Source organism: Zootoca vivipara, chromosome 2, assembly GCF_965207765.1.
Source record: "Zootoca vivipara chromosome 2, rZooViv2.hap1.1, whole genome shotgun sequence".
Classification (NCBI taxonomy): domain Eukaryota; kingdom Metazoa; phylum Chordata; class Lepidosauria; order Squamata; family Lacertidae; genus Zootoca; species Zootoca vivipara.
In genome coordinates this window covers 119048186-119067617 of record NC_142584.1, presented here as the reverse complement: position 1 = coordinate 119067617, position 19432 = coordinate 119048186, and the positions used below count along the sequence as shown (strand labels likewise).

At 47.8% G+C, this 19432-nt stretch overlaps 1 protein-coding gene across 2 annotated transcripts; it reads right to left on the bottom strand.

The window, feature by feature from the left end:
* Nucleotides 1–1326: 1326 nt before the first annotated feature.
* Nucleotides 1327–17667, bottom strand: LOC118081506 (uncharacterized). 2 transcript variants are annotated; one of them, XM_060269087.2, is made up of 3 exons: nt 17546–17667; nt 14991–15164; nt 1327–10981 (listed from the first exon to the last, which is right to left on the bottom strand). In XM_060269087.2, exons 2-3 carry the CDS (start codon nt 15121–15123, stop codon nt 9174–9176), a joined length of 1941 nt encoding a protein of 646 aa, XP_060125070.2. In that variant the 5' UTR covers nt 15124–15164; nt 17546–17667; the 3' UTR covers nt 1327–9173. The 2 variants fall into 2 exon arrangements, with proteins under 2 accessions (XP_060125070.2, XP_088520010.1); XM_088663884.1 differs by lacking the exon at nt 17546–17667 and adding an exon at nt 17031–17170.
* Nucleotides 17668–19432: the final 1765 nt, after the last annotated feature.

Here is a 19432-nt window from a genome sequence, read left to right as displayed (position 1 = left end):
TACATTTATCTGTTTAAATTTGTAAAAAAAAGAAAAAGGAAATGGTGTGTGTGAAACAGAGAGAGAGATCGGCGTGGCCTCCCCATCCATCCAGCCAGGAGTTGCTGCAACCCCAGACCATTGGTTTTTCCTCTCCCGGAATACTGCATTTCGCTTGCCACTCAAACGCAATTTCTGCTCTCCTCTCCTCCTCTTGCGGGAGGAGGAAGAGGGAGGCGCTGCTGCTGGAGTCACGTGGGGTGACAGAACGTTCCAAGTTCCAATCACAAAAAGCAACAACAAATCTGCTTTCAACGTTCTGTTTCCACCACCTTGCAGGGCCCGGAGGGACGTCCTGCATGCCCCTGCAAATGCCCCCTCTTTGTGGTGGCATGGAAGCAGCAGGTGTGCAGCCAGCTCAGGTAGGAAAACAACCGTCTCAGGACATGTGGGGGTGTTTTGCCTGTGTTATAAGCCCCCAAAGCATAACCCAGGATTTCTCAAATGAAGGGCTGCATAGAATCGTAGAATTGTAGGTACAAATACCTGTTGGAAATGTAAAGAAAAAGAAAGCACTTTTTATCATATGTGGTGGACGTGTAAGATCATAAAAGCATTATGGGAAATGATATACAATGAACTGAAAAAAAAGTTCAAAATAACTTTTACCCCCAAAAAAACATCCTAGAGGCTTTTATATTAGGAATTGTAGGTGCTGAAATTCCAAGAGAGCAGAAAAGACTATTTTTTATGTACGGTATGTGACGACAGCTGTGCAGATGTTGTTAGCCCAGAGATAGAAAGTAGGTAAAGTCCCTACCACTTGAATCTGAAATGTTTCCGCTCACGATTTCTTCAGGCTTGGTTTCCTCAGCTTAGGTCTAAAGTCACACATAAAGTTCTTTCAGTCAACTTTATTCAGTGTACTTTATCCTGACCTTTTACTAAAAACCTTTCCGCCAGAAATAGTTTCAAATGCAACGCAAGTTTGTATTCCTCTCACAATCCCTCAGCTTTAGGAGCAATCACACCCTAGGGGCAAGGCAATCCTTTCCTGAATTCACCCACTCCCTTTCCAGGTGTATGCGATCCCCTTCCTGACTGGATTGTAGAGGCTCAACACTTTACGTTTAATTCCATTCAATCTCTACACCTCCCGCCTTTTGCTAACAACTTCAAATCTTTCTCGAATCCCGACACTGCCACCACTTTATGTCACAGTCTCTGCACAACTGTGCAGCACCCCCGGACGTTTCACGGTCTATGAGTACTACACCAATGACAAATGGTACCCCACCAGACTGCTAACTGGTACCTGCTCGTTTTATTTGCCACAGACGAGGAGGATGTGAATAAACAAGTTGCTTTATTGTGTACAAAGGCTTGCGGTTGCTGGATAATAAACAGTGTTCAATAAACTTATAATAGATGACCTATACCGGCCTATTACCGCTATAAAGTTACCGGCCTACTACTGCTAAAAACAGCTAATTAATAAACACAACAAGTTTCACAATAACTCCTCTTCATCCTGGAGAGAAGTGACTAGTGGGGTGCCACAGGGTTCTGCCTTGGGCCCAGTCTTATTCAACACCTTCATCAATGACTTGGATGATGGGCTTGAGGGCATCCTGAGCAAGTTTGCAGATGACACGGAATTGGGTGGGGTGGCTAATACCCCAGAGGACAGGATCACACTTCAGAATTACCTTAACAGATTAGACAACTGGGCCAAAGCAAACAAGATGAATTTTAACAAGGAGAAATGTAAAGTACTGCACTTGGGCAAATAAAAAATAAAAAAATTAAAGGCACAAATACAGGATGGGAGACACCTGGCTTGAGAGCAGTACATGTGAAAAGGACCTAGGAGTCTTGGTAGACCACAAACTTGACATGAGTCAGCAGTGTGATGCAGCAGCTAAAAAAGCCAATGCAATTCTTGGCTGCATCAATAGGAGTATAGCATCTAGATCAAGGGAAGTAATAGTACCACTGTATTCTGCTCTGGTCAGACCTCACCTGGAGTACTGTGTCCAGTTCTGGGCACCACAGTTCAAGAAGGATACTGACAAGCTGGAACGTGTCCAGAAGAGGGCAACCAAAATGGTCAAAGGCCTGGAAACGATGCCTTATGAGGAACGGCTTAGGGAGCTGGGTATGTTTAGCCTGGAGAAGAGAAGGTTAAGGGGTGATATGATAGTCATGTTCAAATATATAAAAGGATGTCATATAGAGGAGGGTGAAAGGTTGTTTTCTGCTGCTCCAGAGAAGCGGACACGGAGCAATGGATTCAAACTACAAGAAAAGAAGATTCCACCTAAACCTTAGGAAGAACTTCCTGACAGTAAGAGCTGTTCGACAGTGGAATTTGCTGCCAAGAAGTGTGGTGGAGTCTCCTCCTTTGGAGGTCTTTAAGCAGAGGCTTGACAGGCATATGTCAAGAATGCCTTGATGGTGTTTCCTGCTTGGCAGGGGGTTGGACTGGATGGCCCTTGTGGTCTCTTCCAACTCTATGATTCTATGATCCTGTCTGCTAGCTACCACCAATGCTACACCTATCACTCCCAGACCCAGCTCTCACTTCGGACTCTTAGCTCTCCCTCTCTTAACTCTCCCTCTTCTCTCCTGACTCTCCTACCAACTCCACAGGGAGGGGCTTTTTATACCCTGGCTGAGCCCGCCCCTCTGGGTTCTAACTGGCACAAAATTTAACCCTTACTTGTTCGGGCCTGGCTCTGGGGCTAATCGCCACAGGGGGTGCCTCTCTTCTTCCACCGCCCCCCTGACTCGCCCCCTTGCACTCCACTTCCCTTTTGCCGTTGCCCACCTCCCTCTTTCCCACAAGCCCACCGGCCACCTTGCATCAAAGCAGAGCACAAGGCAGCAACTGAGCAAAGGCAGGTGCCGGGGGTTGGGTGGGCAATGCGCGCTGGGTGGGAGGGCCCCTCGAAAGCTGGTGGCCGCCTCATCATCACCTCACTGGGCCTGGACGCAGAGCTTGCAGTAGAAGAGCCTGCAGTGCTTGGACGGGCTCTGCTCTCCCTGGACTACAACTCTCCTCCCCGGACACTCAGGTTTGCCCCCTTCAGAGCTGGGTGCCCTGGCACCCCGAGCCACTTGAACCACGAGGGGTAGAGGCAGCCCTAAACGTAGTTCAGATTGAAAGAAAACCTTACTATACACCAGGCAAATTCACATTTAACAAATTCACATTTAAATGTATGACGTGTGAAAAGTCAAAGTCAATCACTTAAGCAAAGTTGGCATCTGGGTTTATTGCAGGCTCTGGTACCAGTGTCCATGTTAAGTCTGGTGGTTGAATTATTGTGGGTGAGGAGTTGTTTAAGATTGGGTGGCTGTCTGTAGGCAATGAAAGGTTTTCCTCCCAGAGCTTGAGAAAGGGAGCTGTCATTGTCCAGGAGAGGTTGTAGATCTCCGATGATGCGTTGTACTGTTTTAACTTGGGAGCTGTATGTGATTACTAGTGGTGTTCTGTTACGGTATTTTCTTTTTTGGGTCTGTCTTGCATCAAGTTCTCTCTGGTTTGGTTTACCTTTGTTCTAGTTTTTAGCATGTGCTTAGTACCATAGTTTCCGGCTGTGAGCCACCCTGATATTTAGGGCAGTAGTAGTAGTAGTTGTTTAGTCGTGTCCGACTCTTCGTGACCCCATGGACCATAGCATGCCAGGCACTCCTGTCTTCCACTGCCTCCCGCAGTTTGGTCAAACTCATGTTCGTAGCTTCGAGAACACTGTCCAAACATCTTGTCCTCTGTCGTCCCCTTCTCCTAGTGCCCTCCATCTTTCCCAACATCAGGGTCTTTTCCAGGGAGTCTTCTCTTCTCATGAGGTGGCCAAAGTATTGGAGCCTCAGCTTCACGATCTGTCCTTCCAGTGAGCACTCAGGGCTGATCTCCTTCAGAATGGATAGGTTTGATCTTCTTGCAGTCCATGGGACTCTCAAGAGTCTCCTCCAGCACCATAAGTAGTAGTAGTAATAATAATAATAATAATGGTGATATTTTTCGCAGGGCTTGGAGTGAGCGGGTGATGGCCAGCTGCTGGAATGAATGGGGTCGGTGCTAAATGGTCTGGCTTGCTTTACAACCCCTAGCGACCTTGGTGGCGGGGGCCCGGGGAAGAAGCCCACCCCCGAATAATAGGAAAGGGAGAAGGCTTCCCCTCCCTGGGATTCCCTTGTGAACTCACACGGGAGAGAAACAAATTGGATGTGTGGAATGTGAAGTCAAGCCTTAGTTCACATGCGCAAACTAACACAGGGTATAAACCATTTAAATGTACGGAGTGTGGAAAGAGTTTGTTAGAAGGCACAGCATACTTTGCATCAACAAACTCACAAAGGGAAAGACGTTCACCGATATTAGAAGCCATGCAAAACATCAACAAACAGGGGGAAACCCATTGAAATGTATGGAGTATGGAAAGTATTTCACTCGGTTCACTCCTTCACATCACAAAAAACTCAAAGGGGAAAAGCAATTTTAAATGTACGGAGTGCATACAATGTTCTGGTGTTCATATGTAAATTTGTTTAGCTATGTATTAAAGTAATGAAGGTATAATCTACAATGTGTATGAAGTAAGATGCACGGAGGGAGGGAGAGTGAATCTGGACAGCTCAAGGTGTGTGATGAGTCAGTTGAGTTTTATCCTCCCCCTTTCACTGCCAAAATGATGGGCTGCCCTTGTCCTGTGGCTCAGCATCCCTTCTGAGATTCAACAGGCGCTGACTACCTGAACTTTACGTAATCTCTTGAAGACCTTTTTACAGAAGAAGAAGAAGAAGAGGAGGAGGAGGAGTTTGGATTTGATATCCCGCTTTATCACTACCCAAAGGGAGTCTCAAAGCGGCTAATATTCTCCTCTGGGTATAAATTGCTGAAATGTCCAGGAAAATCTGCCCATGTCACAAGTGTCGATTTCTGCAAACTTCACTTAAAATATATACCCCCCCCCAGTTCCTTCAAGCACTCCTCATAAGGCTTGGTTTCAGACCCTTGATCATCTTGGTTGACCTCCTCTGCATCACCTTCATGAAGTTTTCCCTTAGCATGTAGCAAGCTGTGAATCTTAAATTTACTTTCCACAGTTGTTTCCATAAAGCAAAGTCAGTGTTGTGTCCTACATCTCTGGCCCAGCTTATCACTGATAATTTAATGATTTCATTCTTGGTATCCCACTCAAGTAAGAGCTTATACATTTTAGATAACGTTTTAACCCTGGAGCCTAATTACTCCCTTTAAAACTGTGAGTAAAAAAAATAACAGAATATGCAGGAATAGCCAGATTATCAGGGAAAATTAGGCATCAAGGAGACGAAGTATTTGACAGGGAATGGAAAAAACTTATGGAGTATATTGAGAAATTAACTTGAAACTCAAGATAAGATCAGTAGAATGGACGCAAATGGTATAATGTGTTGATACTTGGAAATTATATGAATATGTAAAAAGAAAATGTGCCAGAAAATCAAAAGACAGCAAAGGAAGAATGGAAGCTAGCTAAAGGAAAGATAAAAACGTGCAACTGGATGGACTTATCCTATATAATAAAGTCCAAGTTGTCCCTGCGTCCAAGCTGTCCCGTGTGTCCCTGGGTCACTGCGCATGTCCCCCAGAGACGCAGGGATTGGACGGAGGGACAACGGCCAACCGCCGCTCCGCCAACCGCTGCTCCGAAGCCCAGTCTCATGCTGGAGGTGCGCGGTGAGGCGGCGGGGGAAAGAAGTGCTCCCCCCGGCAGCCTTGCCGCGCACCGCCGGCATGGGACTGCGCTTCCTCGGCGAACACAAGCAGGCAGACAGCCCGCCTGCTTGCCTTCCCTGTTCGCATTTCTGGAAATACTTCCCCCATTCTGGATGCTTTGGAAATGTTGCACGTGGGAATTTCAATTAATTGTATGTTCAATGGTAATTTCAAAGCGGAATGAGCAGTTCTTGCACCTGGTAGCAATGTTGCAGCTATTCCGGACGAGGTAAAATATTTAGTATAGCATGTGTTGCTTTTACGTCCAACAGTTGGCGTTTCTTTTTTTAAAAAAAAAAAACATGTTTTTACCTGCCACACGTGTGACATCTATATAATATATATAATATATAAACGTGCATAATTGAATGCAACGTTGTATCAAAATTTCAAAGCAATTGGTGAATAACTTTCAGAGTTTTTAGATTTTGAACAAACGAACATTTACATTTTTATTTATAGTCCTGTATAGTCCTCCATGGATCAATGCCTTGTCGTGGCGAAGGGGCTTGAATAACTCAGAGAAGCTATGAGCTATGCCATACAGGGCCACCCAAGATGGACAGGTCATAGTGGAGAGTTTTGACTAAACGTGATCCTCCTGGAGAAGGAACTGGCAAGCCACTCCAGTATCCCTGCCAAGAAAACTCCATGGACAAAGACAACAGGCATATAAAAGTTATGACGCTGGAAGATGAGCCCCTCAGTTCGGAAGGCGTCCAACATGCTACTGAGGAAGAGCGGAGGACAAGTACAAGTAGATTTAGAGCTGATGAAGTGGCTGGGCCAAAGCCGAAAGGTCGCTCAGTTGCGGATATGCCTGGAAGTGAAAGGAAAATCCGATGCTGTAAAGAAAAATATTGCATAGGAACCTGGAATGTAAGAACCATGGATGGAGGTAAACTGGATGTGGTCAAAAATGAGATGGCAAGAATAAATATTGACATCCCGGGCCTCAGTGAACTAAAATGGAAGGGAATGGGCGAATTCAGTTCGGATGACTATCATATCTACTACTGTGGGCAAGAATCCCATAGAAGAAATGGAGTGGCCCTCATAGTCAACAAAAGAGTGGCAAAAGCTGTAATGGGATGCAATCTCAAAAATGACAGAATGATCTCGATACGAATCCAAGGCAGACCTTTTAACATCACAGTAATCCAAGTTTATGCACCAACTACCGGTGCTGAAGAAAGTGAAATTGACCAATTCTATGAAGACTTACTTCTCATTACAGGGGATTGGAATGCTAAAGTAGGGAATCAAGAGATAAAAGGAACAACTGGCAAGTTTGGCCTTGGAGTTCAAAATGAAGCAGGGCAAAGGCTAATAGAGTTCTGTCAAGAGAACAAGCTGGTCATCACAAACACTCTTTTCCAACAACACAAGAGACGACTCTACACATGGATATCACCATATGGGCAGCATTGAAATCAGATTGATTATATTCTCTGCAGCCAAAGATGGGAGAAGCTCTATACAGTCAGCAAAAACAAGACCTGGAGCTGACTGTAACTCAGATCATCAGCTTCTTATAGCAAAATTCCAGCTTAAACTGAAGAAAGTAGGAAAAACCACTGGGCCAGTAAGATACAATCTAAATCAAATCCCTTATGAATACACAGTGGAAGTGAGGAACAGGTTTAAGGATTTAGATTTGGTGGACAGAGTGCCTGAAGAACTATGGATGGAGGCTCGTAACATTATACAGGAGGCAGCAACAAAAACCATCCCAAGGAAAAGGAAATGCAAGAAAGCAAAATGGCTGTCCAATGAGGCCTTACAAATAGCGGGGGAAAGGAGGCAAGCAAAATGCAAGGGAGATAGGGAAAGATACAGGAAACTGAATGCAGATTTCCAAAAAATAGCAAGGAGAGACAAGAGGGCCTTCTTAAACGAGCAATGCAAAGAAATAGAGGAAAATAATAGAATGGGGAAAACCAGAGATCTGTTCAAGAAAATTGGAGATATGAAAGGAACATTTCGTACAAAGATTATCATAATAGAGGACAAAAGTGGTAAGGACCTAACAGAAGCAGAAGACATCAAGAAGCGGTGGCAAGAATACACAGAGGATTTATACCAGAAAGATATGGAGGTCTCGTACACCCCAGGTTGCTGACCTTGAGCCAGACATCTTGGAGCGTGAAGTCAAATGGGCCTTAGAAAGCACTGCTAATAACAAGGCCAGTGGAAGTGATGATATTCCAGCTGAACTATTTAAAATTTTAAAAGATGATGCTGTTAAGGTGCTACACCCAATATGCCAGCAAGTTTGGTAAACTCAGCAATGGCCAGAGGAATGGAGAAGATCAGTCTACATCCCAATTCCAAAGAAGGGCAGTGCCAAATAATGCTCCAACTACCGCACAATTGCGCTCATTTCACACGCTAGCAAGGTTATGCTTAAAATTATACAAGGCAGCCTTAGGCAGTATGTGGACCAAGAACTCCCAGAAGTGCAAGCTGGATTTCGAAGGGGCAGACAACCTCAGATATGCAGATGACACAACCTTGATGGCAGAAAGTGAGGAGGAATTAAAGAACCTTTTAATGAGGGTGAAAGAGGAGAGCGCAAAATGTGGTCTGAAACTCAACATCAAAAAAACCAAGATCATGGCCACTGGTCCCATTACCTCCTGGCAAATAGAAGGGGAAGAAATGGAGGCAGTGAGAGATTTTACTTTATTGGGCTCCTTGATCACTGCAGATGGTGACAGCAGTCACGAAATTAAAAGACACCTGCTTCTTAGGAGAAAAGCAATGACAAACCTAGGCAGCATCTTAAAAAGCAGAGACATCACCTTGCCTACAAAGGTCTATATAGTTAAAGCTATGGTTTTCCCAGTAGTGATGTATGGAAGTGATAGCTGGACCATGAAGAAGGCTGATCGCCGAAGAATTGATGCTTTTGAATTATGGTGCTGGAGGAGACTCCTGAGAGTCCCATGGACTGCAAGAAGATCAAACCTATCCATTCTGAAGGAAATCAGCCCTGAGTGCTCACTGGAAGGACAGATCGTGAAGCGGAGGCTCCAATACTTTGGCCACCTCATGAGAAGAGAAGACTCCCTGATGTTGGGAAAGGTGGAGGGCACAAGGAGAAGGGGATGACAGAGGACAAGATGGTTGGACAGTGTTCTCGAAGCTACCAACATGAGTTTGACCAAACTGCGGGAGGCAGTGGAAGACAGGAGTGCCTGGCGTGCTATGGTCCATGGGGTCACGAAGAGTCGGACACAACTAAACGACCAAACAACAACAGTCCTGTATTGTAATGTGTTTATCAGTATTTTTTAAATTATGTGGAGAGCTTTATTTGAGTTGATACAGCAACCGAGGAATTTTGTTGTTTCCTGCAAGGGGACAATGACAATAAAGATCTATTCTATTCTATTCTATTCTATTCTATTCTATTTTCCACAGTTTAAGGCTCTAAGCAGTGATGGGGTTTCACCCCTGTATGAATTCTTTGATGGGAAGTGAGTCTATCCTTCCGACTGAAGCTCTTCCCACATTCTAAGCATTGATAGGGTTTCTCCCCTGTATGAATTCTTTGATGGGAAGTGAGCTTACTCCTCTCCCGGAAGCTCTTCCCACATTCAGAACACTGATAGGGTTTCTCCCCTGTATGAATTCTTTGATGGGAAGTGAGACTGGACAACCGACCGAAGCTCTTCCCACATTTGAAGCACTGATAGGGTTTCTCCCCAGTATGAATTCTTTGATGAGAAGTGAGACTCTGGCTTTGACTGAAGCTCTTTCCACATTCAAAGCACTGATATGGTTTCTCCCCTGTATGAATTCTTTGATGGGAAGTGAGATGGTTTCTGTGACTGAAGCTCTTCCCACATTCGAAGCACTGATATGGTTTCTCCCCTGTATGAACTTTTTGATGAGAAGTCAGCTCCCCACTCAGACGAAAGCTCTTTCCACATTCCAAGCACTGATAGGGTTTCTGCCCTGTATGAATTCTTTGATGAGAGGTGAGCTCCCCACTCCGACGAAAGCTCTTTCCACATTCCAAGCACTGATATGGTTTCTCCCCTGTATGAACTTTTTGATGGGAATGGAGACTCTGCCTATGACTGAAGCTCTTCCCACATTCCAAGCACTGATACGGTTTATCACCTGAATGAATTCTTTGATGGGAAGTGAGAGCATGCCTGTGACTAAAGCTTTTTCCACATTCCAAGCACTGATAGGGTTTCTGTCCTGTATGAATTCTTTGATGGGAAGTGAGATGGGAACTTTGACTGAAGCTCTTTCCACATTCCAAGCACTGATATGGTTTCTGCCCTGTATGAACTCTTTGATGGGAAGTGAGATGGGAGCCTTGTCTGAAGCTCTTCCCGCATTCCAAGCACTGATATGGTTTCTCCCCTGTATGTACTCTTTGATGCAAAGCAAGCTCACCTCTCAGTCGAAAGCTCTTCCCACATTCCCAGCACTGATAGGGTTTCTCCTCTGTATGAATTCTTTGATGGGTAGTGAGACTTTCCTTCAGACGGAAGCATTTTCCACATTCTAAGCAGTGATAGGGTTTCTCCCCTGTATGAATTGTTTGATGGAAAGTGAGACTTTCCTTCCGGCTGAACCGCTTCCCACATTCAAAGCACTGATAGGATTTCTGCCCTGTATGAATTCTTTGATGGGGAATGAGACTCTGCCTGTGACTGAAGCTCTTTCCACATTCCAAGCACTGATATTGTTTCTCCCCTGTATGAATTCTTTGATGGTAAGTGAGACTTTCCTTCCAGCTGAACCGCTTTCCACACTCCAAGCACTGATAGGATTTCTGCCCTGTATGAACTTTTTGATGGGAAGCGAGACTGTCCTTTCGACTGAACCTCTTCCCACATTCCAAGCACTGATAGGGTTTTTCCCCAGTATGAATTCTTTGATGGTAAGTGAGCTTCTGACTGTGACCGAAGCTCTTCCCACATTCCAAGCACTGATAGGGTTTCTCCCCTGTATGAACTCTTTGATGGGAAGTGAGATTCTGCCTGTGACCGAAGCTCTTCCCACATTCGAAGCACTGATAGGGTTTCTCCCCTGTATGAATTCGTTGATGGTAAGTGAGCCTATCCCTCTGAATGAAGTCCTTTCTTTGATGGGAGGTGGACTGGGAGCTCTGACGGATGTTCTTTTGACACTCTGAATATTTATTTAACTTCTCCGCTATGTGGATTCTGTTGTGGTCCCCCTTGTTCTTCCCTTCCAATTCATCACCATCTGCAATGAAGAGAGAAGCTAATTAGAGCCCCAGGAAGAAATGGAGCTCCAGATTATTGAACAATGTTAATGAATGCTTGTGATAGAGGAAGAACTGAAGAGAGTTACTGTAGATGTGAGGCCTTATTATAGTTTTCACTGCCTTTTTTGGCTGGAATGGCTTGGCTTTTATCTGGGATAGATTTTGTTTGGCTCATTCATGGAATCCACTCCATCGCAAAGGTCAGTCATCTCTTTGGGTTAACCAAATGCAGACAGAAACAAAAGCAAAAACAACAATCCTGACAGAAGTTACTTCCAACTTCCCAAAAAACTCTCAAGCCGACATTTAATAAGGCCTGGGCAGTTCAGACAAGTCTGGTCATTGTTTAAAAAGGCATGACTAGACAAAGAATATTCACAGAGAAAAGAGTTGATATCCCTCCATTCAGGGCTCACAGTGGGGATGTTAGAATCCCATATGCTGTTGGTCTCAATCCAAATAGTGGAGGTTCATCACATAGAGGTATCTATGTATGTATGTATGTATGTATGTATGTATGTATGTATGTATGGAATTTTACCGAGAGGGTCCATGATTCCACGATTCCCCTCCTTGACTTCCTTATGCAGAACTTTCTTCACTTTGTACCACCCTCCCAAGTTCATGAGGAGACCAACTCTGTATTGTTTCATTGGTAACTGTAAGAGAGAGGGCTTGCAGAGAGCAGCCCACTCTGCTTACTTCCATCAGATGGGAGAGCAGCAGCAAGTCTGGGAGGGAAAACCAGGAACAGGAAGGGTTAAGAAGGGTCCAGGGCTCTGCAGAGTCCTGGAGGCTCAGCTCCAGGCTGGAAGAAGGGAAGCAGGGGCGGAGCTAGCTTCAGCAGGGGCTGGAAGGGAGAAGGTAGGTAGAACGGCACCTCAGGAGTCTGGTTTGGGACCACGGAGGACCCGTAGAGCGAAGAGGAGGGGCGTTTGGATGCCCCATCTTAAAAGAGGGGTCAGAGCCCGCAAGACGCCATTGCGGGCTTCTCCCCCATGCAGAGCAGACATGATTTGAGACATCTCACCACTGTATATAGCATGCACAATAAAACTCTGAAAAATCCAGAGGATGTGTGGAGTGCTTACTCGGGAGTAGCCAACACCCATCTGTGACAGCAGGCCCGCAATCTTTGATGGCTACCCCAAGGGGAGAGAGCGGCGAAGGTGGCAGCAGGCATGGAATTGGCAGCATCTGAAGCGGAAGAGAGAGATGCCAAGGGAGGATTGGCACGCTTGAGGGGAGCAGCAGAGAGCAAGCCACAGCCAGCACCCTGCAACTATGGAATGGCTCAAGCACCAGGTAGGCGCCCGGTCACAGGGGAAGCCAGGCTTAGTGAACCGAGCAGCTCTGAACACAGCCAAGCCGGAGGAGCGGAGGCTGGATAAGCAGAGAGGACACTCGGGAGGGCTGAGGAGCAGGGTGCCGTCATGGGCCAGCACTTTGAAAGGCGACCCCCAGCACAAGCTGGCTCTGAGGCTGAGAGGCATGGTGCCGTGAAAGCGCAGGAGGGGGTGCAATGCGAGTCCGGGCAGAGGGGACAGACGGAGGGGAAAGGCAGCCACCCCAAGTTCCCACACAGTCCTGGTGAGGCAGCTGCAGCCCAGCACAGACCCCTCCCACCAGATGTGATGCAGAGGGACAAAGCCCGCGCGCGGGTGCTTTCAAACGCTGACGCGGGAAAACAAAAGGAAGAGATAGGCTGGAGATGCCTCCTTTACAATGCGTCCAGCCACTTGGGGGAACACCGCCCCCAGAGGAAGGAATGGCGAGAGCAGGCAAGCACAGACATGGAGGCGCTCAGAATGCAAACTGGAGCGTGGGGAAACGCGCCAGCCTGGCTGCCAGATCAGGAGGGGAGTGGCCAGGCGGAGGAACAGCAACAGAGCCCTCCTATAACACCCCACAGCATGGCAAAGTGATGGAAGTGAGTCTGCAGCTGCCAAGAGGCCAGACCCAGGAGACAGTTGGGCGTCTCTGCAGGGGCAGCAGGAACGATTTCCTGTCGGTGGACTTTGCTAGGCAGAATCAGATTTCCCTTTTCCCAAGGAAGCTGCCCATGAGCGTCTCGACCATAGACAGCAGGGAATTGTAGGGGAGTGGGGTCACGCAACAGACCCCCTCTCTGAAAATGACAGTGAACAAGCACTCAGAAGTGCTAGCTTTTGACTTAATGGACCATGACCCTGTGGGCAGCCAGCGTCAGGGAGATCTCACCTTTGGAGATGCAGAAGGCAAGGAGCACTGCAGGAAAGGAGGAGAAAACCAAGAGCGCGCAGCCACTGTGGCCATCGTGAAAAGGAAAGAGGAACTGAGCAAACTCACCAAAGAGGACATTTTTACCCAGAACATATGGAGGGACTTGAGGGAGGAAGAGGGGGCAGGGAGGGGGCAGGGCTTGCAGAGAAAGAGGGCTTACTCTTTAGCAATGACACCCAAGGTTCAGAGGATGTGACACACATCCAACACAAGACGCTGACAGGAGGGAGGGGGAGGAAATCACACAAAAGACACCAGACAGAAGGGTGGAGGGAGAAGGCAGGCAAGAGGTTCCAGACAGAAGGGAAGAGGAGGAGGCCTACAGTGCCACAGCGAGCCCAGGCTACCGATGGGGGGAGGGGGGTTAGAATGTCTGATGGCAAGGCAGGACACTCCTGCTTCCCAAAACGCGGAGGCACCCACGCACACCATGCAAGGGGAGGGCCGCACGCTGGAACTGCACGCCCCTTTCTCCCACAGACCCGAACCACCACACGTCAGTAGCACAGGGGACACAGAGGGGGAGGGCGATCCCAGGTGGGGAGCTTGGGAGACGCAGATCCACGGAGCCCTCCAGGAATCGGAAGCAATTTCCCAGAGGGAGGAGGAGGATGACAACGGAGGGGACTACACGGACCAGCCACCCAGCACCGACTGGGAACAGGATTTTACACACACTACAGCAGAGGAGGAAGACCTGTCAGGCTTCCAGCCCTCTTTACAGACACCAGACTAGGCAACCCAAGCCTCAGAAGGGGGGAGGGGGGTGGATGTAAGAGAGAGGGCTTGCAGAGAGCAGCCCACTCTGCTGACTTCCATCAGATGAGAGAGCAGCAGCAAGTCTGGGAGGGAAAACCAGGAACAGGAAGGGTTAAGAAGGGTCCAGGGCTCTGCAGAGTCCTGGAGGCTCAGCTCCAGGCTGGGAGAAGGGAAGCAGGGGTGGAGCTAGCTTCAGCAGGGGCTGGAAGGGAGAAGGTAGGTAGAACGGCACCTCAGGAGCCTGGTTTGGCACCACGGAGGACCCGTAGAGCAAGGAGGAGGGGCGTTTGGATGCCCAGTCTTAAAAGGGGGGGGTCAGAGCCCGCAGGACGCCATTGCGGGCTTCTCCCCCATGCAGAGCAGACATGATTTGAGACATCTCACCACTGTATATAGCATGCACAATAAAACTCTGAAAAATCCAGAGGATGTGTGGAGTGCTTACTCGGGAGTAGCCAACACCCATCTGTGACAGTAACAGTAGAGGAAAAAGAGCTCCTGACAAGGCATTCGGCTATGTGATGCTGAATGTTCCCTGTTCTCTCCTGTTTCCGCCTTTTTTGTTTCAATTTAAACCAATTCACGAACCCAGAACTCATACATTGACCACTAATGATGAACCATATGCAGGATCAGGTTACTTTAAAGAGTCGTGGTTTCTAGTGCTGCGTGATGGATCAATAAGTTGTCTAACATTGGTAGAGCATTCAACCACGGTACTGGTTGTAGACATTTTGAGCTGCCAATACATTGTGGTGGCTGGGGAACTGTGATGTATTCCTAGCTCAAATTGCCTGCAGATGACAAAGGCACAGGCAGGCAGGTGGAGGAGCCCAAAAATGTGCTCACCTTATCCATCTCTATCTGCCTGCCTTCCTGCTTCCTCCCACCCACAATCTGAGCAAGTCCCATTATCTCTCCAGCTCCATCCCTCCATGTCCCCATCTCTACTCCCCTGGAACTCACCTGATCTCTCGGAAGTCCCTGAGAGGGAACACCTGGAGGCCGTGAAGAGGGATGCAGGAGACAACCTGACCAGGTCAACTGTCCATCTTCCCCCTTCCATCCTCGCTAGGTTAACAGATTCAGTCTCTTCCATCCTTCCTGAGGAGTCGAGAAGCCACAACAAGCTGCAGGGTCCTGGGAGAGAGGAAGAAGCAAAGGGAGCTTCAGAGGCCCTGCAGGGATTCTGCCCTAGATATTGCCCTGCTCCTGGAGAAGCACAAATGGGGCAGCCCCTTCCCAACAGAAGCCACATTTTAAACATCTCCAGTGATTCCAATTTTATCCGTTTGCGTCTCACCCCACTTTGTAAGGCTAGCATGGTATGCACAGTAGTGACCTGGGAGTAGACCCCATTGAACTCATTGGGGCTTATGGACAGAACTTCTTGCAAAAACCAGCCAGCATTCTGTCCCCCAGCATTAAAACTGCAACACCAGAGCATGGGCAGAAAATAGCCAAGTAGCTATTACATGTAGGTGCCCCCAAGTCTCAATGCAAGAGATGACTTTGCAGCTGAGCTGGCTGGGACCAAAACCTCTTTCTGCTCATCATTATAGCTGCTGAGAGACCCTATAAGGTTGCAGGTAGGTAGTCATGTTAGTCTGACGTACTCGAAACAAAAAATAAAATAAAATAATTCCTTCCAGTAGCACCTTAGAGACCAACTAAGTTTGTCATTGGTATGAGCTTTCGTGTGCATGCACACTTCTTCATATACCTGAAGAAGGTATGTATCTGAAAAAAGTGTGCATGCACACGAAAGCTCATACCAATGGCAAACTTAGTTGGTCTATATAGGTGCTACTGAAAGGAATTTTCCCCCCTATAAGGTTGGTAATAGTATGTGGCTCCTGCTGTTTCTTAGCCACCTCATTTTCCTTATTCACGTAAAATTGAGTGATTTTTGCTTCTGCTTCCTTTAGAGAAGCTCTCTTTGGAGGAGGGCCCGTGGCACTTGGGGATAGATCAGAAATTTTGTAACCACTCCAGGTCAAAAACATCATTTCCCTTCATTCCTTATCATGTTGCCTTATACCATTTGTAGCAATTAAAGCTTTTCTAACTTTAGTCTGCAGCAACTTCTGTGTCATCCATTTACTGTTGTGCAGAATGCAGAGGCTAGACTGGTGGATGGGAGTGGCTGTTGGGACCATGTAAGACCGCTCCCGGACACTGCCCGGACACTGAGGTCCAGCACCAAGGGCCTTCTGGCGGTTCCCTCACTGCAAGAAGAGAAGTTACAGGGAAGCAGGCAGAGGGCCTTCTCGATAGTGGCGCCCTCCCTGTGGAACACCCTCCCATCAGAAGTCAAGGAAATAAAGAACCACACCACTTTTAGGAGACATCTAAAGGCAGCCCTGTATCGGGACATTCTTAATGTTTGATGTTTTATTACGTTTTTATACGTGCTGGAAGACTCCCTGGGGAAACCCAGTTAAATGGGTGGCATGTAAATATTATTATTATTATTATTATTGACACAGGATGTTGATGGTGGCGGCAGCTTCACCCCAGTGCCTTGCTAGGGCAAGAGGGGCATGGGTCTTCCTAAAAATATTTAGCTGAGCAAGATATGATAGCCATGTTCAAATATATAAAAGGATGTCATATAGAGGAGGGAGAAAGATTGTTTTCTGCTGCCCAGAGAAGCGGACACGGAGCAATGGATTCAAACTACAAGAAAGAAGATTCCACCTAAACATTAGGAATAATTTCCTGACAGTAAGAGCTGTTCGGCAGTAGAATTTGCTACCAAGGAGTGTGGTGGAGTCTCCTTCTTTGGAGGTCTTTAAGCAGAGGCTTGACAGGCATATGTCAAGAATGCTTTGATGGTGTTTCCTGCTTGGCAGGGGGTTGGACTGGATGGCCCTTGTGGTCTCTTCCAACTCTATGATTCTATGATTCTAAGACTGGATTGCTCACGGGAGTGGTACATGCTCAGTGGGGAGGGGGCAGATGTTTAGCTGCTGATCCATCACAAGGTTGGAAACCAGATCTCACCTGCCCCTAGGACTCCTCCCAAGAAACCTGGGAACCAGAATTGGTTCAGGACGCTGAGAGTTGCAAGGAAACCCCTTCAGTCCTGCTGTCCAAAGACTGCAATTCCCAGAGTGGTCTCCACACTTGGGGGGTTGTATCTCCACAAAGCTTCTCCTTCCTCGGATTCCTGGGGAGCTTATCTGTGTTATGAAAGGCGACTCTCCCCTAAATCTGAAGGGGGCTTATTTGCATGCCCTGTTTTTGTTGCCCCAAAGACTCCTCCCCAAAAAGGAAGGCAGCATCTCCGTCCAAAGGAAGAACAGAGTTGCAGACCTGCTGGACACTCAGCCCCCCCTCCCCGGCTTGGCAGAGAGGAATTGGGGGCAGGACCCTCTGCTCCCTGTCCCTGACTTGGGGGTCTTCCCCCACCACCACCATGCATGAGCTGAACGGGGGGGGGGCTCGCATCCTCCCTTGCAGCCCTGGGACTCCCTTCTCCCAGTTGCACCCTAAGTGGGAAGAGAGAAGAGACTCACCAGATTCCAGGAGGGGCACCGAGGAAGTTTTTGCAAAGCAGAGAGAAGAAAGTAGCCTCCTCTTTGTTTGCAGGAAGGGACTGGGCAGGGGAGGGCTTCTGCTCTGGAGGACCTTGCTCTCCCCCGCCCTCCACTTCCTGTCCTCTCTAGGAATCCAGCTCTGCTTCTTTTAACCTCCCTCTCCCTGCCTGCCGTTTTTCTGCTTTTGCGCCTGCGCTCTAGGGGCTGCCCTCCCTTCTCCATCTGTGCCAAGGACTCTGAAATCAAGCCCCCCCCCAGTCATATGCAGAATAACTACAAGGGAGAAGGGGGTTCCCCGTTACTATTCTGCAGTGTACATCTGTTAATGCCGCCTTCTCAAGAGCACACCGGGTGGGGGGGGGGGGCAGGGAGGGGCAGCTGCCCCCAATCAATTAAAATCTGGAAAAATACATAGGAAACTGAGGTTCTGCACACACATCCCCAAACAAAAATCCTGGCTACGCCAGAAGAGAACATGCCAGCGACGAAGAGCAAGAGGTTCTCTCCAGGCTGCAAAATCCCAGTTCAGGATACAATTACAAGTTAGGCTTCAGTAGCTAAAAAGAAGTGGCAACTCAGTTACCTATTACAAGGCTTTATTTTCCCCCACAGAGAAGCCCCGACATTAAGAACTTGTTCTGGCACATATCCCTTGTTGCTTATCCGGTGTTTTAAGTGCTCAGGGGATGTATTTGACTCCTCCTTGTGCTCATATGCAGCCTCCCAAGAAGTGTGCGTGTTCTTGTGGTTGAAGCAGTTTTTAAAACAGGTGCTGTGGAAGAAGAAGAAGAAGAGGAGGAGGAGGAGGAGGAGGAGGAGGAGGAGGTTGGATTTGATATCCCTCTTTATCACTATCCAAAGGAGTTTCAAAGCAGCTAACATTCTCCTTTCCCTTCCTCCCCCACAACAAACACTTTGTGAGATGAGGCTGAGACACTTCAAAGAAGTGTGACAAGCCCAAGGTCACCCAGCAGCTGCGTGTGGAGGAGCAGAGATGCGAACACGGTTCTCCAGATTACGAGTCCACTCTTAACCACTACACCACACTGGAGAGAGCCTTTTGGTGCAAGCAAAGTCATTTGGGTGCAAGCGCATGTTTCTGGGTGGGGGTGCACCTCCCTTGCATTGTGGGGCCATGCTCTCAGACGGAACCATCTCCAGACCTCTTCTCCTCGCTCACACCTTTCCCTCTCATTCTGGATCCCCTCCCCTCCCTTGCTCTGTGTGCTCCTGCTAGGCCCAATCTCACTCTCCCAACTCAGACCCGCTGATGACGCCCAAACACTCTCTCTGGGCAAGTGCAGTGGGCGATAGGATTGGAAAGTGTTGGCTTCCCGCTCTCTCACCCCCCTCCTGATGTTTTCCTACAGATTACTGTATATATTTTGAATTGTGGAAGGTAGCGATCGTGCAAGTAAAGTGAGCATAAATTGTGGGTTTGCTGTATTTTTTAAGGACCCTCCTTTTTCTGTTATTGTGAGTTGTTTTAAACTTTTTAAATGTTTTAATTTCTGTAACCTACCCTGGTACCTTTGAGTGGAGGGCAGGGTAATAGTTGTAATAATAGAAGCCTGTGACATACGTGGAAGGTGACCAATGAAGGTGCTTTTCTGCATCTCTTAGGTCATAGAACTGTTCTAAAGGATGATGTGCCTTGCCAGGGCAGGAGGGACATGGGGCTTCCTAAAAATATTTAGCTGAGCAAGACTGGATTGCTCACGAGAGGGGGCAGATGTTTAGCTGCTGATCCTGTATTGCGGCTGCTGCTCCGCTTGCGCTGGGTGCCATACCCCGCAGGTGGCATGCCATGCCCCCAAGACGCACACCACTCCCACCCCTGCCTGCTCTCCGGCCCCAGAGCATGAA